Source organism: Peromyscus leucopus, chromosome 4 (genome assembly GCF_004664715.2).
Source record: "Peromyscus leucopus breed LL Stock chromosome 4, UCI_PerLeu_2.1, whole genome shotgun sequence".
NCBI classification, from domain to species: Eukaryota; Metazoa; Chordata; class Mammalia; order Rodentia; family Cricetidae; genus Peromyscus; species Peromyscus leucopus.
In genome coordinates this window covers 129,577,708-129,597,458 of record NC_051066.1, presented here as the reverse complement: position 1 = coordinate 129,597,458, position 19,751 = coordinate 129,577,708, and the positions used below count along the sequence as shown (strand labels likewise).

Genomic DNA, 19,751 nt, shown 5'->3' with positions numbered 1-19,751 from the left:
CCCTGGGAAGGTTCCCATGAAAATGTAAAACGTGTATTAAATAAGTCTGTGTGGTCTTCTCTTGTGGGTCATCTGCTACAGAATCCCTCCAAGGCCAACCTCCAGGGAACACCATGTGGGAGGGGCCCCGAGCCGAGTGAGCAGCAGGTCAGACAGAGCCAAGCCAGGGTCACTACGTTCTGACCACCACCCTCTCCTGAGGGTCAAGCAAGGCCTTGCAAGGCCTCCACAGCCTTGCTCTCACCTCACAGGAGAATCCCAGCTGCACATATGTAAGGCATCTGTGCCTCTGAGGACAAAACTGCCAGACTCGCTCAACACTAGCCATACAGAGAAACAAGAGACCGCAGTGTGCAGGAAAAGTGGGGAACAGAACGTAGAACAGCCCCACCACTTTCTGCCTGTTAGCCTGGGCAAGCCATCAGGCTGGCCTCTCTGAGCCTTGGCTTCCTCGTTTGTGAAAAGGGGACAGGCCGCCTACCTTTGTCATCATGGCCACCTATAGACTGTGAAGGACAAGCTGGAAGGAGAAGAGGCCATCCAGCACCTTGGTTGGGCCAGCAGAGTGACTGACTCATGGACGGAGGAGGGGCTCCCCGCAGGATTGGTGCCAGAACTTTTCCCTCATACCCCAGCTGCAGAGAAGAGGCTCTTACAGGGGGATGACCGTCATGGGAAGGTGGAAGCGCAGGCGGTACTGACTCTTCCTCATCTCCTCCTTGCCCTGGAACTCGCGCATCATATAATCCACATACTTTTGCTGTCTCGGAAAGACAAAGCAAGGGAAAGAAGGCGTTGGCAGTGGTCTTAACGTTTGCCTTTAGGGACCCAAGCCTGGCATACAGTGTCTTCCCTCGTCTCTCTACAGCCCCCTCCAAGTGGATCTGAAGGCTGCTGTCCTTTGAGAATGCACCGGCAAAGTAGCCAAGCAACAAGGAATGAGCTTGAATCGCAAATGTGGTGGGCATGGGGCCTAACACTGAGTACCCCTCGGCCACAGCCACACCACCTGGCTGCCCATGGAAAGCTTTGGGTCACCTCTGCCTCACACAGAGGATAATCCAATTGAGGTACTATGTCTAATTTGTCCAAGTCCATGACCAAGTGAACAGTAGCGAGGGTCCACAGCTGCATGGGTACACCTACCCTACAAATATCTGCAACTCTGGGTTCATAAAACATGGCCCAGGTCCAAACATATGAAGCTATAATAAGAAATAGGAACCAGGGATGGTGACACCTCTTAGTCCCAGCTACTCAGAAGGCTGACACAGAAGGATCACCTGAGCCCAAGAGTTCAAAACCAACATGGACAACAGAGAACCCATCTCAATGAGAAAGGGAGGGAGGAAAGAAGGGATAGAGGAAGGGGAGGGGAGGATGAACTCAGTGGTAGAATGCTTGCCTAGCCTGCACAAGGCCCTGAGTTCAACCCTTAGCACCACACAAAAGAAGAGGTGGCAAGAATCATCATGTAGATAGACAGAGAAGGCTGGGAACATTATCCCCAAACCATGAGAAGGGGTTCACAGGCAGTTACCCCGCAGACCTTTGAGGTATACTCCTCAGGTCTGAACATGGGCTCTGCTGGTAGCCAGCTCTGGAACACTGAAACCCAGTTTCTAATGGCTCTGAGCCTCAAGTTTCCTAACATCTACCCTTCTGTATCCTGTGAGATTTTAACAGAGGAATGCACCAAGTGCTGAGCACGGTGCCTCATCATCATCTCCGGCAAGGCTCTGCACATCTCTGTGGGCTTAATGCCATGAGTGTTGTCCACCGTTGCATCTTTAAAGTCAGCGTCATTACTACACTATGAAGACCTGACAGTTTCGGATTCAACAGCCTTGGGCTTGCCTGTCCCTGAGTGACAAAAAGGGCCACAATACCAGCATGGTACTGATGAAGATCCCCTACGTCAGGAGGGAATGGTTCTGAAGTACGGGCAAGCTAGCTGTACCTCAGGTGTGAATGTGTGATGAGAAGGTCTCAATATGGGAGCCAATGAGCCCACCTCACAGAAGTCTCAAGGGAGACCCCTCAGAGGCACCAAACTTTCCCCCACCTATCAAGTGCCCCAACTGGTACCCAAGTCCATTTGGACTTTCTGATACTCGCTGCTTCCCATCTTCAAGCCTCTGCTTGCTCCACTGAAGGGTCAGGCAGGACCTTCTAGCCTTTCCTAGCTTCCTGTGGCAGCAGGGCACCCTCCTTACCCAGGAGACATAGCCATTGCAGTCTGAGTCCACCTTCAAGAACAGAACCTCCAGCATCTCCTCCGACATGTTTAGCATCGTCTTCATGATCCTGATGAAAGCTTTCTTGTCCACGGCTTCAAAGGCGAAAAACAGCGGTGCTTAGTCAAAAGTCGCTTGGCCCACACAGGCCGCAGGCCACAGGCCGCAGGCCCTGCTCCAGACACTCTCTCCGCTACCTGCCTGTAATTGTCAGTTGGACCCCTTCAAGGGAGGCAGATGGGAGAACTCCAGACAGAGGTGTGGTGCCTTAGAAGGCATCCCCTCCCCCACCCCTCACATCAGTCATGAGCTTGGCTCTTTTTACCCTTCCCTCAAGGCCCCAGCATCCACCTTAGCACGGGCTAGCTGACTCCTAATGCTTCTGCAATCACCCAATTATCTCACCGGCCCACACTCAGTCATTCCTCGTGAACACCTGCCACACAGCAGGAGGGAGGGTGGACTGAGGTTCTCCAAAACCAGGTCCCACTTCTGATCAAGGGATACAGACTATAGCAACAACTCTCCACAGACCAAAGGCAGTAACCTCTGGTGCAGGTGATAAGCAACAACCTCTGCATGGGGAGAGAGATACAGAGCAGTTCTGTGCTGTGGGTCCCAATCTAGGGCCTCACACACGTCGGCAAGTGCTCTACCCTGAGCTGTTCCACAGTACATTCAATACATCTTTTTTTTTTGGTTTTTCCAGACAGGGTTTCTCTGTGTAGCTTTGGTGCCTGTCCTGGAACTCACTCTGTAGACCAGGTTAGCCTCAAACTCACAGAGATCTGCCTGCCTCTGCCTCCCTAGTGCTGGGATTAAAGGCATGCGCCACCACCACCCGGCTCAATACATCTTTTAAAAGCAATTTATAAAAACAAAAACTTTTAGTCAGCTATGGTGGTATATGCCTGTAATTCTAGCATGGGGCGGGGTAGCCTGGGCTACACAGCAAGTTCAAGGCCGGTCTGGGCTACACAAGATCTTGTTTCAGAAAGACATAATAATAACAACACACTTTGCCTAGAGGGGTAGATGGTGAAGAAAGGAGGAAGGCTAGACAAGCATAAAATACTTTCTCCCTGAGGTGGGTTTAAGTTTGCAAAGGTGTCAATCGGCCCTAATTTTTTTAATGTAATTATTGCCTTCAAAAATCACTTCTAAAATCCCTTCAAATACTGGAGCCCTTGTCAAGGCCCGAAGGCCGCGCAGTATCCGGCTCCACTCAATAAGAATCATCTCCCAGCATGTCCTCCAGACTCTGCTCCAGTCATAAGCACCTCTCTATGCCCACCACAGGGCCTTTCACAGGCCATCCTTTCTGCAAGGATGCCTTTCTTCCTAAAGACCATCTGAGGAGGCTGCCATGCCCACTGCCTGGCATTCTCAGTTGTCTGACACATGCACCGTCTCCCACTCTGCCATGGCCTCTAGAAGTACCCAGGAGCCCTCTGTCACTTGGTTCTGGGCACTCCACAAACACTAGTGCCTGAGCATTTCTGTGGACACCGAGGAGTGACAGACAGGAACCTCAGCATCTGGTGAACCCCAGAGCTCATGGTCTTCACACCGCCCTGCTCTATTCATAAGCAACAGCCCAGGGCTGCTGCGGCCATTGTCCCTGTCATTAGACTGACCGTCCAACGAAAGCCTGAGCAGCGTGTGCTTGCTTGGAGAGATGCCCATCTCCAGTATGCAAAGCTGGGGCCAAGTGCTTACATGCTGCAAATAGTGCCCCATGGTCTGTCTGGGCTAGGATGGCGATAACGGCAGTTTATGGGCACTGCAGGGAAATAGCACTGCCTCTGCACTTGCAAATCCTCAGGAGAAAGAAGGGGAGGTCTCTTCAGAGCCATGGGCCTCCCACACTGCAAGAACTCCCTGGCTTGGAGGACACATGGTGAACAGAAGGTACTGACGTGACCTTGCTCATCCCGCCACCAGGGCTGGCATCCAGGTGCCTAGGAAATGGCACGCCATCCATGTTCTCAAGAGTCTTGCTGAAGGTGTCTAAAGAGAAAGACCAGCCTGATTCCCTGACCTTCCATTAATGTGGAGGGAATTTTCCTCCCCCAAACTAACAGCATGGCCAGATGTTTAAAAATAAAAAAGCTCAGCCGGGCGGTGGTGGCGCACGCCTTTAATCCCAGCACTTGGGAGGCAGAGCCAGGCGGATCTCTGTGAGTTCGAGGCCAGCCTGGGCTACCAAGTGAGTTCCAGGAGAGGCGCAAAGCTACACAGAGAAACCCTGTCTCGAAAAACCAAAAAATAAAAAATAAAAAAAAATTAAAAAGCTCAGGCTGGGAAGTTAGTTCAGGGGGTGAAGCACTTGCAAGTATGAGTATATGAGTTCAATCCCAGGAATCTACATGCAAAGCCAGGCATGTCAGCATGTGTCTGTAACCCCAGTCCTGGGTGGAGCAAAGACTAGCTGGATCCTGGGGGCTGGCTGTCCGCCAGCTGCACCAAAACAACAAGCCTCAGATCTGGTGGAGAGACCACGTCTCAAGTAAGGTGAAAAGCAATAGAAGAAGATATTCTGATGTCAACTTCCAGCCTCCACATGTGCTCGACCTATCTATCTATCTATCTATCTATCTATCTATCTATCTATCTATCTCTCCAAACAGCATATGTGACTGTGAAACTCAAATGAACAGGAAAGTAAGTGGGCCCAGCACTAGTATCCATAGTCAGCTCTGAAGATGCCTTTACTCCTATTTGACTTTCAGGAGTAGCATTCCAAAGGGCAGAAATCAAGTTGCCAGGAGAAAGGTCTGGTATGCCCAGGGTATTATCCCCAAGACATCCTTTACAGTCCACGGAATGTAAATAAGCCAATCAGAGAGATGGCTCCAGTCACAGAAGAACCCTTGGCTCCATTAGTGAGGCTTGCCTAGGAGGCTCCAGGGCACCATACCAAGTCCCTCAGATATTAAAATGATGTAAAGAAGGGTCTGTAATAACACACACAATCCCAGCTTAGGGCTTTTCCACTTTACAGTGGTGTAAATGCAAACCCATTTAATTGCTGTTTCGTGCTTTCATGAGATATCTCACACTTTATTTAAAAATGTGCATTGCCAGGCAGTGGTGGTGCAAGCCTTTAATCCCAGCGCTCAGAAAGTAGAGCCAGGCGGATCTCTGTGAGTTCAAGGCCAGCCTGGTCTACAGAGTGAGTTCCAGGAAAGGCACAAAGCTACACAGAGAAACCCTGTCTCAAAAAAAAAAAAAAAAATGTGCATTGTGTTAGCTGATTTTACCCAACCTGAGGCTAAGTATGTGTTCTGAATACATCTAGGATCTAGGTAAGGGAGGCTAAGCTAGTGTTTGGTCGGTCAGGTGTGAAATGCTTCCTCAGCTCAGAATATTTTCTGCTTCACATAAGTATCTGAAGAGTAAGATTAGAGATAGTTACAGAGCCCCCCCAGGATGGGTGGGCCTTGTGTTCACACCCTCCTGAGGCCTTTCACATGCTTTTAGATTGTGACACCTGTGAGTGTTCTCTACCTTTGGCTCAAGCCTTGCCAGCTACCACGTTGGAGAATCTCACATGGCCGGGCACTGTGGGGTAGTTTCTGGGAGCTAAAGGTAACCTCCTTGCAACAGTCAGAAAGAAATGAAAGGCTGCCATACCACAGCTGCAAGGATCTGAATTCTGGAACAACATATATGAGCTTAGATATAAGTCCTTCCCAAGTCCAACCCCAGATGAGACACCATTGTAGTTAATTTTTTTCTTTACTCTTTTGGGGGGCCCACTACCCAGCTCCCAAATAAGTTATACCTGGAGTCTTATTATTAGTTATAAATGCCCTGCCTTAGCTTGGCTTGTTTCTAGCCAGCTTTTCTTAACTTTAAATTATCCCATCTACCTTTTGCCTCTGGGCTTTTCCTTTTCTTACTTCTATAATCTTACTTTCACTCTTACTCCGTGGCTGGCTGTGTAGCTGGGTGGCTGGCCCCTGATGTCCTCCTCCTTCTCTGGCTACTTCTTCCTTCCTCTCAAATTTCTCCCTCTATAGATTCTCTCTGTCTGCCAGCCCCACCTATCCTTCCTCCTGCCTTGCTACTGGCCGTTCAGTTCTTTATTAAACCATGAGTTATTTTAGTAACACAGCTTCACAGAGTTAAACAAATGCAACATAAATAAAAGTAACACACCTTAAAATAACATTCTACAACACACCACAGCCCAGTTGACTACAGAACTTCAGCTTTTTGGGGTCCTGAGCAGGAAGGCAGCTCAGCCCTGTCCTTGCTCCAGACCCATGGAAACTATGAGATCATGAGCACAAGTTGGGTTAAGCCACTAAGACCGTGGGGCTGCTATCACACAGCAATTGATAGCAAACCACAGACTGAAATGCTTAGAGGGAAACACCAAAATGCAGCAGCATAGACTTGGGTCTCTGGGCTAGCAGGATTTTATAAACATCTTAGATCCCAAATAACCTTCAATAGCCTTGCACTACTTAGCCAGATCTATACCGGACACCAGACATAAAAGTGCTGACCAGGTCTGAGCCCTCCACCCACCCCAGATACCAGGTCCTGGGGCAGGAGTCACAGAGACCATCCCACAGTATGGCTGTACCTCCAGTCTCATCTGTCTCCTTCTCAAACAACGTCTGGAGCTTGGCCAGGTGCACCTCAGTAAACTGCTGAGTCCTTTGATGGAGATCGCTGTTCTGGCTCAGAGCGCTTGTCAGTGCCACGTACTCAGAAGTCTCCTTGTCCGGGAAACCATCTGGAAGAGGTGTCTGAGACAAATATGACCACAAGAACTAGGCACTAAGACAGTTAGTTCTCTGAGACAAATGCTTGTTGGCACATCTTAGTGACAAGGTGAATCTCCGTGAGTGTTGCTCATTGATGAAAGCATTAAGGCTTCCTTACTCTTTCCTGTTTCGGTGCCTGTCCTGGATCTCACCCTTCGAACTCACAGACATCCACCTGCCTCTGCCTCCTGAGTACTGGGATTAAAGGCATGTGCCACCAACACCCGGCTCCTTACTCTTTCTTACATGTTTTAATCCTATGAAGGCAAAGAAAAGTCTGGAGTCTTTCTTGATGATGAAGAAGTAAACATGGTTCTCCTACATATGTCATGTTTGGGTCAGCAAGGTTAGAGGACACGGGCTCCTTTTTTTGTTTTTGTTTTTGTTTTAACTTTTTGTTTGTTTTGTTTATTGAGACAGGGTCTCAGCACATAGCTGGCTTTGACATCCCCCCCAAGTGCTAGGGATACAGGAGTATGCCACACCCCCACCCCCAGCTTAGAACTCTAATGGACTTCAGCCCCACCAAAGGGGCAAACATGCTTGGACTCCTACGAATGTCCACAAATCCCCTCACCACCTCCCCATGCTTACTGAGCGCAGGCACAGGGAACAAAGCCGAGACTCCTGCCTTCACAAGCCAAATGGATGGCACTCATTCCATCCACCAAGGCCCCTTGGGGATGCCAGTACTGCCTGTGCCCTTCCCTCTCCTCTTGTGACTTCTTACTCCTCCTCATGTTCATTCTTCTTGATATCCGTCTCCCAGTCCCCGTCCCTCCCCAAACCCTGGCTTATGGCAGGCACAAGCACAGTGACCTCCTCCCCAAGACCAGGGTCTGTCCTTCCTTTCCAGTTTGTCTCTCAACACTGATACCAGGCATCTTCCTAGGAAGCAAATATGGTCATGACTTTACTCAGCTCTGACCTACTCCATGGCTGCTGCCTCCACTTGCCATTCCTAAAGCAGGGTATTCAGAACCCTTCCCAGTGCAGCTTTAACAAGCTTCCTCCTTTCAGAGCACACACCATGTCCCTGGCACACCAACTGCACCCCACCAGTCCAGGAAAGCATGCATTCCACTTCTCAGCTTGTATGCAGTGCATGGCATTGCCCACCTACCCCACAGCTTAACCCCACTCTAAGAGCATTTTCTCCAAGGAGCTTTTTCTTAACATTCGGTTGGGAGCCACCACTGCCACCCCTAACATTCCCCAAGCTCTGATCATCTCTACCACTCTGGTGTGTCTCTATCTATACATGTAGACAGCAGGCACGAAAAGAAGCACATGGCTGCAGAGTCCTGAGATCTGGGTTACAATTACATCTGGCTCTCCCACTTACAAGCTATTTTATCTTGGGCATTTCTCATCATCTCTCTGAGCCACTGATGTCTTCACCTGAGAAATAGAAATCCACAGCACCTAGCCTGCAGAGTCCTGAAGACCTAAATGACACATGAAGCCACATGAAGCCCCAGGAAAATAGCTTTACAATAAATGATGGTTCTTATCACATATCTCAGAAGGAGATTTAAGAAGATGAGGGCACTGGGCAGTGGTGGCACACACCTTTAATCCCAGCACTCGGGAGGCAGAGACAAACGGATCTCTGTGAGTTCGAGGCCAGCCTGGTCTACAGAGTGAGTTCCAGGAAAGGCCCAAAGCTACACAGAGAAATGCTGTCTCAAAAAACCAAAAGAAGAGGGAGGAGGGGGAGGAGAAGGAGAAGGAGAAGGAGAAGGAGAAGAAGAAGGAGGAGGAGAAGCAGAAAGAGAAGGAGGAGAAGGAGGAGGAGAAGAAGGAGGAGGAGGAGGAGAAGGAGGAGGAGGAGGAGAAGGAGGAGGAGGAGGAGAAGGAGAAGAAGGAGGAGGAGAAGGAGAAGAAGGAGGAGGAGGAGGAGGAGGAGGAGGAGGAGGAGAAGAAGAAGAAGAGGAAGAAGAAGAAGGCGTATTTAGTTAACTTAATCGTAATTCTCTCTGTATTTCCTGGTCCCAGCACTAAACAGATAATGTGATATATATCTGGCTTGATGATAACTAATAGAATCCACCCCACCATTATTGCCACTTTGCTAGACAAAAATTAAGTATAGGACATGAACAGACTGTGAATTGATACCCTCATGTGTATGGAATTTGGCCCATGCTGTGCTTGCAAAGAAGAAGCCAAGCTACATGTGTGGACTATGAAAGCACACAGCTGCAATCCCGGACAGCACCTGGAATGCTGGGGCAGGACCATCACATAGGAGGCCAGCCTGGGCTTCTTAATGAAACCCTGTCTCAAATAATAATAACTACATAAAAATTAAAAAAAATAGAGCTAGGCATAGCTGTGTGTACCTTTAATTAATCCCAGCATTCTGAAGGCAGAGGCAGGCAGATCTCTATGAGTTTGAGGCCAGCCTGGTCTACAGAGTGAGATCCATGCCAACCAGAGATACTTAGTGAAACACTATCTCAAAAATAAAACAAAACAAAACCGTAGAGCTGGGGATATAGGTCAGTGTTACACTTGCCTAGCTTACTCCATGTCCTGGGGGGTGGGGGGAGGAGAGGAAAGGAGGGAAGAGGAGCCTGCTTGTTAGGCACACATAAGTTATAACTTGTCCCTCTAAGTATCTAAGTTTACAAGCCTGGTGCAGAAGCCAGTGGACTTGTATGCTGGTGACATTTTGGAAGCCAGTGGACTTGTATGCTGGTGACATTTTGGAAGCCAGTGGACTTGTATGCTGGTGACATTTTGGAAGCCAGTGGTCTTGTATGCTGACAAGTGACACTTTGTGTGGTTCCCAAATGTCCTCTCCCTTTGTTCACTCTGCTGCTTTCTTACCTTTTGATGCTGAAGGTTCTCTCCTAACGTATCAGAAGACTTTAGTGCTGACCTAAAATGAATAATTACAGTTGCTTTAAAACAAGTCTGCAGAACTGACCTGGCCCTAGTTGTACAGGAAGTGGAAAAGGCCAAAGGAGATGATGGCTGCCCCTTGTTCAAGACACTCCCTAGTAAGTATTCCATGAGCATGCCCTTTACACAGCAGACCTTACCTAAGTTTATGGTAGACCCTTCCTGATGTGTTGGAAAGGAGCTGATCCGCTGAAGCCATGAGGTTTCTCAGGTTACTTTACTCCTAGATTAAATACAGGATCTGAAGAATTTGAAGGAGCTTAGCCAGCCATGTGCTTGTCCCAAGAACAATTCAACTGAGGAGAAGGAGACGCAGAGGGAGACACACATCTGAAGTCAAAGACATGACCTTCCACTACATACACCCCCAAAACCTTCCAATGGGACCAGGACCTTCTCCAGTGAGGTCAGGTGAGAGCACATGGCCCACTCGTTCATGTCAAGGGCATGTTTCCAATGAGAGGTCAGTGCTAGGCGAAGATATTCGGGCACCAGACCAGCAGGGTCCCCAGCCCTGATGAGAGTGGGGGCGGGGCATTCTCAGAATAGCCAGCTAGGAAAGAAAAGACCGACCACTGTACCCAGGGGACTGGACCATAGGGTTCCTAGGAGGTGTCAGGGAAAGAGGGAAAAGTTGGAAAGAAAATAGTGAGGAGAAAAACAAGAGAATGCAAGCTCACACGTACTGGCTCAAGAGACTGAATTCCAGGGATGAAGGGCAGAGGGGAAGGTTCTCAGCACAAGAGGGAAGGCGGTGGGGAGGAAAACTGAAGACTGGCCAAGAAGGTCCTCTCTCTCCAGTGATGTCTTGACAACCCACAAGGGAGGACCGGGGGCAGAGAAGAGACAAGGCAGAGGGCTAGAAGCCAAGAACCAGGGTAACCAAGGAAAATGGCAGAAGCTTCTCCAGACAAAGGAGCAGGGCGGGAGGGGGTATGAACCACTCAGCTAGAAATAAACTCAGATATCTGGAGATTGGGGGACTGATCAGCTTAAAGCATAGATACATTCAGGGGATGGAAAGGAAAAACACAAAAGACAACTAGGATGTGGTACTGAGAGAGAAAAAAAAACACTGAAAACGGCAGTTAAAAAAATACCTGCAACAGTATATTTATTTATAAGTACATTTCTGTTAAATGTGTGGATTGAATGTATGTATTGATGCATGCATTTAAAAAAAAAAAAAAAAAAAAAGGCCCAGTAGGGCTGGAGAGACGGCTCAGCAGGTAAAAGCCCTGACTGCTCCTGCAGAGGACCCAAGTTCAATTCCTAGTATCCAACATGGCAACTCACAACTGTCTGCAACTACAATTCTAAAGGATCTAATGCCATCCTCTGACTCCTTGGACACTGCACACACATGGTGCACAGGCATGGATGCATTAAACACTCATAGACATAAAATAAAAATAATTTTTTAAAAAATAAAAAAAAAAGCCTAGGAAAATATGCCTTAAGTTTAATGGCAGTTATTTGTGGCAGATGAGGTAGTGGGGTGAGGCTCATGTTAAATATGCATTCCTCTAAAACACACACACACACACACACACACACACACTGGGAGGGAGAGAGAGGAAATGATTTTTTTCAGGCTAGGACAAACAACTACCTCCTCCTAACAGAACAAAAGGGAGAAGGTGGCCCCTACACTCTTGGTCATCAACATCGGCCCTCCCTCCCACTGCACAGAGCCCCCCTTCCCCACAAAGTACCTTGGGGAGGCGAATGCTGACAGAACCTGATGGTGGAGAATGAATATTTGATGCTGGCAGCAGTAGCAGTGGCTGGCGTCTAAGCATGGACACTGAAGGAAAAACAACACAAGTGTCCAGAAGCAGTTTGTGAGCAAAGGAGAGCGGGGGAACGTCACGAATTTGGGGAGGTGAAGGAGAAGGGGCCAGGCTAGCTCCCACTGGATGGAGGGAAACAGCGCAGCAGAGATAGGAGAGTGCCCCAGCATGCCTTGGGTAGCTGTCGTGGGAAATAGGGTGGTGGGTAATGTCTGTCTGGATCTGTCACTGCACTGGGTTCCAGATCCCTAGTGAAGGCAAGACGGAGGAGCCCCAATCCCTGTCCTACTTCCTGTACCCCCCGCCCCGGGATTCGCCCAATTTAGTTTAAGGCACTAGGTAAGATGGGGCGGAAGTGCCCGAAAGCTCCAGCTGGTGACAGTTTGGGGGTCTAAGCATTATCTGCACTAGCCATGCCTGCTGCTGCTAATTCAGACGAAAGGACTTTGTCAGAATGGAGATGAGGTTTATTAGACCTCTTTTAGGGACGGGGCGCACTCCCAAGCTGCTCTGCGAGAAGGGGAAAGAGCAGAGCAGGGGCGAAGGGGGCTCCCAGATCAAGAGTCCAGAGACAATGTCTCCCAAGGGAGGGGCTCAGGAGGCACAGGTTGAGGCTATGTGAGACGGGACGTTAACCTTGTCTGGGAAGGCGGGCAAATGTGCGCGTGGCTAAGAAGGGCGCTGGGATTGAAGTTGGTGGAAAACTGTTTCCTCCCCACGCGGCGGCACGCAGCTGAGCAGGGCCGCTGGTGGGTGGGAGTAGGTGGGAGGGGTGGGGCTATGGGAGGCGGGGCCAGGGTCAGGCAGCCCTAGGCGGATCTCTCTGCTCCTTAGCCCAGGACTCTAGTGGTTACTCCTAACTCTTTCAGTTTGGGCATTTGTCCCTTGGTCTTCTCCCTGGAGCTGAGGTAGTTTTCCAGGTCTTAGCAGGGCCCTTATTTTTGATCCCCTTTGGCTGGCCAGAGATCTCTTCAGTGCTAGCACTTTGCTGGGCTCCATCACTCCCATCAGCAGGTTGCCAGATTCACCCAAAGCCAAGAGCTGGCTGGGCTTCAATATCTACTTCTCTGTGAAGCCACAGAACGCCACTGCAATGTGCACACTGGTGTCCACCAGAGTCAGAGCTCAAGGATAAGGACTGTCCTGTTTCTACCTAACACTGTCTGGAAGCAAATGCAGGTGCCTTCTAGGAGCCCCGCCAGTAACACAAGTGGACCATTAGATCTAGGTTTTTTGTTTACTTGGGTTTTAATTTTCTAAGTCAAGATCTCATGTAACCCAGGTGACTTTGAACTCCTTATATGGCCAAAGGTGGCCATATATGACTTGAACTCCTGATCCTAGGATAGGGAGTTGGCTCTGGGTGGCCATGGCTCCTTAGCTTCTGGAATTCTTCTCACTTGTCAAGCAGGACACAGACAAAGGACAAAGTAGGATTCCCTAAAGCTCTGGTCCCAGGGCAGCCCCTTTCTGCCTAAATTTAACAGAATATTATACAAATCGTGAGTATGAGGGTGGAGAATAGAAGGTTTTCTCCCCAGACAAGAGGACCTTGTCAGAATGGAGACAAAGTTTGGACCCCTTTTAGGGACAGGGGCATACTCACAAGCTAAGGTGTCAATTTGGATTCCCAGGAGTCAACGGCTAACAGGGATTGGAGACTCCTACCAAGAAACAAAAGCTCTACAAAAAGTCTGCACTCAAAAGCACATGGATCATCACACTTGCATGAGGCTGGCAAGCATGTGTATGCTCACAAATGATAAGCTTTGTGTCATCCTAAAGTCTTAGCTAATCTCTAGGGAATGGAAATGAAATTCAGTACCTACCTAGCACATATGAAACCAACAGGTTCAGTCCCCAGACTTGGTGGTTTGAGTGAGAATGGCCCCCATAGGCTCATATATTTCAATGTTTGGTTCCTAGTTGGTAGACTATTTAGGAAGGATTAGGAGGTGTGGCCTTGTTAGAAGAGGCGTGTCACCCAGGAGGTGGGCTTTGAGGTTTCAAAACTACCACACCAAGGCCCAGTCTTTCCGTCTCTCTATCTCTCTCTATGTCTCTCTCTCTCTCTCTCTCTCTCTCTCTCTCTCTCTCTCTCTCTCTCTCTCTCTCTCTCTCCCCCTGTCTCCTCTCTCTCCTTTCCTCTCCTCCCTTCCCCTCCCCATCCCTGCCTTCTGCAACTTGTGGATAAGATGTGGACTCTCAGCTACTGCTCCAGCACCAGGCTTCCTGCCACAAGGGAAATGGACCAACCCTCTAAAACTGTAGGCAAGCCCCCAATTAAATGCTTTCTCTTATAAGTTGCCTTGGTCGTGGTGATCTCTTCACAGCAACATAACAGTGACTAAGTGTGTGAGGTCTGTAATCTCAGCATTCAAGAGGTAAAGACGTAGCAGGATAATAAGCTCAAGGTCATCATCAGCTAAAGGCCTGCCTGAGCTACATGAGACCATGTTTCAAAAAAGAAAACAGCACCAGTAAAGATGAAGGTAAATGGTATCTCTTGGTGCATCTCTCGATGTGATGATAGGGCCATGTATAATCTAAACCAAAACGTGAGAAAAACGGCAAGCCTGGATTGCAAGACACGTTCTAACCGGGTTGTACTCACTTAACAATGTCTGTGTACTCCAATGTCAGTGTACATGCCCTGTAGTCCAGCACTTGAGAGGCTGAAGCCCAAGGATTCAGGATTTTAAAGCCAGCATGAGCAACACAGCCAGCTCCAGGACAGCCTGAGTTATGGAGAAAACCTACAAAAAGCAAAAAGCAGAAGGGAAATGGCCCAGTGGTCAAGTCTTGCTGTTCAAGATTGAGGACTTGAGCTCAGCCCATGTAAAAGATCCCCATGCAAAAGACTGGCACTGAAGCACACGAAGATAACCCCAGAGCCAGGGGTCAGCAGAGACAAGGGGGTCCTGCGGGCTGGCTAGCCAGCCAGTGTAGCTGTAGAGAGCTCCAGGTTCATTGAGACCCTGTCTCAAAACCTAAGGTGAAGAGAGATAAAAGACAACCAACATTGACCTTTGGCCTCCACAGGTGTACACATCCACACTCATACGTGTACAAGTACCTGTGTGTATGCATGCACATTCGTACACACGTATAAGCACACATGTCCTTACATGCACACACACACACACACACACAGAGAGAGAGAGAGAGAGAGAGAGAGAGAGAGAGAGAGAGAGAGAAGGTCTGCCATGTAAAACAAAGCAGCTAAGAAACTATTGTAGTCTGAAGATGGTTCAAGGAACCCGACAACTAGAAGCAATGTAAGATTTTACACTGGATCCAAGACTGGAAAAGTAAAACACTCTAGGGCCCAACAGTAGGTGAAATCGGAATAAGGGTTCTATATAACTATTGACTGCATTTGTTTTCTAGTCTTTTTTTTTCCCCAAGAGTGTTTCTCTGTGTAGCTTTGGAGCCTGTCCTGGAACTCGCTCTGTAGACCAGGCTGGCCTCGAACTCACAGAGATCTGCCTGCCTCTGCCTTCCATGTGCTGGGATTAAAGGCGTGTGCCACCACCACTCAGCTTGTTTCTAGTCTTTTACGAATATGTATTGCTTAGGAAACACGCATACTTAAATACTTTCAAGGTAAAGAGACATGAGATCCTTAGCTTGTTCTCAAATGGCTCGACAAATACAAGCAAAGCAGATCAGGGTGATGGTCACAATCTGGGCAAAAGGGAGTTCTCCATACTATTCTTCCAGCTAGTGTGTGAGTATGTATTTGGTCTGTGGATATGTGCTTAGTATGCACTGGTGTGAGGTTCCACCAGGTGTGCATGCATGCCTGTGAAGGCCAGAGGACAACTTTGGGTGTCATTCCTCAGATGCCATCCCCAATGAGACAGGGTTTCTCACTGAACTAGACATCACCAAGTAGGCAGCAAGCCCAGGAACCTCCACTTCCCCAGCACTGAGATTATAAGTATATGTCATCATGCTTGGCTTTTTTTTTTAATGTGGGGTCTAAGGATCAAACTTAGAATCTGCATGTTGCATGCAAGGCAACATTTAGCATTAAGTCATCCCCAGCCCCTCAAAACTAAATTTTATAAGAGACATATGTCTAAGTGACAGTTCATGCTAGCAAGGATGTGGAGCAAGGGAAACACTCCTCCATTGCTAGTGAGAGTGCAAACTTATACAGCCACTATGAAAATCAGTATGACAGATCCTCAGAAAGATGGGAATCGATCTACCTCAAGATCCAGCTATGTTACTCTTGGACATATACCCAAAGGATACTTCATCCAGCCACAAGAAAACCTGTTCAACCATATTCATTGCTTCCCTATTCGTAATAGCAAGAAATTGGAAATAACCTATATAACTCTCAACAGAAGAATGAACAAAGAAAATATGGTACATTTACACAATGGAGTATTACTCAGCTGTTAAAGAAATGACATCATGAAATTGCAGGCAAATGGATGGAACTAGAAAAAAACATCCTGAGTGAGGTAACCTAGACCCAGAAAGATAAATATGGCATGTATTCAATTATATCTAGATATTAGCCATTAAATAACTTATAACCAAGCTATAATCCATAGACCCAGAGAGGATAGGCATGAGAAGGGGACTAGGGGGACACGTGATCTCCCTAGGAGGAGGAAATAGATTTTATGGGTGGGTTGGAAGGGGAGGGGTGAGAATGAAACGATCAGGTGGCAAGGTGGAAGGGAGATGGGATTGAGGGAGGGAATGAGGGGAGAGACATCTAGAATTGAAGGGCATTTGAGGGGCAGTATGGAATGACTCCTAAACATATTCTGCTATACTCATAGATCAATGCCTTATTCAGACATCATCAGAGAGGCTTCCTCCTGCAGCAGATGGACATGAATACCAAGACCCAAAGCCAGCCATTACAGAGACCTTGGAACACACAGCTCGAAATGAGATGTGTCCGTCAAATCCCTTCCCTCAGAGCTCAGGGAACCCCGCAGAAGAAGAAACAGGAGTAGGAAAGACAAGCGGGATGGAGGACACCAGAACAAGGTCCTCTAAAACAACCAAGCAAAGCTCTTAGAAACTCAGAGACTGAGCAGCAAGCACAGTGCCTACACCGGTCTGCACCAAGCACGGTGCCTACACCGGTCTGCACCAGGTCCCCTGCATATTTACTGTAGCTCTCGGTTCAGTACTTTTATAGGACTGACACTTTTACGGGATGTGTGAACAAGTAGATCTCTGGTTCTTGTCCCTGCTCTTGGGGCTCTTTTATTTTTCTGTTGATTCATCTTATCCAACTTTGATATGATGGTTTTTGTTTTATTACATTTTATTTTGTTAGAAAAAGAGACCTACGTCTTTAATTAGAAGACAGAGAATAAACGTGTGGTCATGAACGAGGCATGGCATCAAGTGAGATTAAATGTATTGTTCAATGGTGGCAACAGAGACCACTCAAAAGAAATGGCCAAGGGCTGGAGGCACAGCTCAGTGGAAAGCACTTGCCTAGCATGCATGCCGCTTTGCATTTCATCTGCAGAACCAAAGAGAAAGGGACACAGGAAAAATGAAGGTGGAACCGAGAGGAACTTGAAGTCCAGAGGGAAGGAGGAAACAGGCAATGCAATTTATATTTAGAATCTGAGAGCAAGTAAGATCCCAAGTCATACCCACTGCTTTTAACACACCCAGGAGTTCTGTTGATGAAAGACTGTAGGGGGAGAGAAAGGAGGGTACAGATGGAGAAGTAGGGAGCACGATAGCACAGGAAGGGAGTAACCGACATGATACATTGTACTTGGTTGGCATGCAGTTATAGGGCAGATGACTCAAGGCTAAAGATATTTGTCCCAGAAATGAAAAAATGCTTCTGGTTCCCATTCAGCCCCTGGAGTCAAGCAAATTACTCTCAAGGCCAAGGTGTCCAATTTTCAGAGGACATTCACTCTGATCCAACTTGATCTCCAAGGTAAACTTGATGGCTGGCAGATAGCTATCAGTTTTCAACATTCACATCCTTTGCAACCTCTTGGCAGAGATCCGAGTCTACCTGACCGTAGTCAGCTGGCCATTATAAGCAGGGAACTGAGGAAATTCCACACAAAGAAAATGAAGGGAACGTTAGACTCTAATCCATAAACCAAAAACACACAGCCTTTTTCACCCAGTTTGAGACTTTTATTGATAAAATTGACTCGCGGAGGGCAGTAACAGCACCAAGAGCCAGGACAACAATGTGAATATAAAGCAATCCATAGGACAAGCACTGGCCCAGAGAGCCTCCTTCTCAAGGGAACCACAGGAAATGCCAGGGAGTCCTATGGTAAAGCAGGTTCACCAACCAAAAAGTCCAACTGGTTCCCCCAGTTCAGAGAACAAGCCTCTGACCCCCACTTCTGCATCAGCACCAATTATTTAAGAAGAGGAAGGCAACAAGAGCATTACATACAAGAAGGTGGGCAACCTGGACTTGGTACCTTCATCTATCTTCATCATGGCATAAATGCCAGAGCCAGCTGGTGCAAGGTCTCTTAAGTGAGACTTCTGGTAGGGCCGTGGATTCTAGATCTTTAAATCTGACTGTAAGGAAGCAGACATTACCACACTTTCAAGACACCACCACCAGCCAAAACTTCCTCCCTGGGCCGAAACAGAGAACATCAAAACACCAAAAGTCATCTCATCTATCTCACCCTAACGGGACAAAGGTCACACTGGTGGACAGGAAAAGGTCAAGTGGATGAATACGCTTTGGAAAAAAGGGCACAAAAATCCTTTCAAATAGTTTAGTTAGATATGAAGAAACTACATGAATGAATAAGCTTTGAAAAAAGGGCACAAAAACTCATTGCATGAGTTGGCTGTTTGAAACCTGGAGCTTATGCAGGGACACTTGACTCAGTCTGGGAGGAAGGGACTGGACCTGCCTGGACTGAGTCTACCAGGTTGATCACAGTCCTTGGGGGAGGATTTGCCCTGGAGGAGGTGGGAGTGGGGAGAATAGGGGAACCCGTGGCTGATATGTAGAACTGAATGGTATTGTAAAATAAAATTAAGAAATGAAAAAAAAAAAAGGGCACAAAAAACCCTTTCAAATAGTTTAGTTAGATATGAAGAAACTACAAACTTTTAATTTATTAGAATGGGGAGGGAGTGCAGGAGAGATAAATCAGTGGTTAAGAGCACGGATTGCTCTTCCAGAGGACCTGGGTTTTTCCCAGCACCCATATGGTGGCTCATAAACGTCTCTTAATGCCAATCTCAGGAATCCCAACGCCCTATTCTAGTGCATCTTTTTGGATACTACATGTACATGGTGCACAGAGGTATATGCAAGCAAAAGACCCATAAACTGTGTGGCCTACGTTGGGTGGGGTGGTGGGGGTTGGGGGTGCCTGTAGAAGACAGAAGATAACTTTCAGTAGTTGGTTCTTCCCCTCCACTGTGGGTTCCCAAGCTTGAGCTCAGGTTGTCAGGTTTGTACAACACACAACTACCTGCTGAGCCACCTCACTGGCTGAAACTAGAGATTTTCATAGTAAAAAACACAAGGCTGATGTTCCCCGTTAGTTTTCGGTTTTGTCCCTACAGAATGTTGATTCTTATGACGGTTTCTACATTTTTCCAATGATACATTTACTAATTTAATAGTGTTTTTTGTTGTTTTTTTATAGATCATATTTTCAATGACTAAACTATCAGTATTTATATAGTTAAAATACGCTGGGAGATAATTTTCCTTCTTTGGAAAAAAAATAGGGTCGGGGGAGACATGGGCTCCACTGAATTCATTTCTTCAAGGAAAAGTTCAAGAATCAAAATATAATCAATAATTCAAATTTTTTAAAATGTAGGAAGGCAGGCCAGGCGGTGGTGGTGCACGCCTTTAATCCCAACACTCAGAAGGCAGAGCCAGGCCGATGATCTCTGTGAGTTCGAGGCCAGTCTGGTCTACAGGGTGAGATCCAGGCACCAAAACTACAGAGAAACCCTATCTCAGAAAAAAAAAAAAAAAAAAAAAAAAAGTATAGGAAGGCATTTAGAAGAAAATCTAGATA

The 19,751-nt window shown here is 47.6% G+C and overlaps 1 protein-coding gene across 5 annotated transcripts in view; it reads right to left on the bottom strand.

The window, feature by feature from the left end:
• Efcab8 (EF-hand calcium binding domain 8) overlaps window positions 1-13,632 on the bottom strand; it is a 76,278-nt gene extending 62,646 nt beyond the window's left edge. The window contains exons 1-7 of one of the 5 annotated variants that reach the window (XM_037205322.1): window positions 12,198-13,632; window positions 11,644-11,735; window positions 10,069-10,224; window positions 9,854-9,905; window positions 6,835-7,000; window positions 2,217-2,332; window positions 657-760 (exon numbers count right to left, since the gene is read on the bottom strand). In XM_037205322.1, the coding sequence (XP_037061217.1) occupies window positions 657-760; window positions 2,217-2,332; window positions 6,835-7,000; window positions 9,854-9,905; window positions 10,069-10,127 (497 nt within the window). In that variant the 5' untranslated portion in view covers window positions 10,128-10,224; window positions 11,644-11,735; window positions 12,198-13,632. The other 4 variants (XM_037205323.1, XM_037205321.1, XM_037205324.1 and 1 more) reach the window with 4 other exon arrangements.
• Between the last annotated feature and the right edge of the window lie 6,119 nt (window positions 13,633-19,751).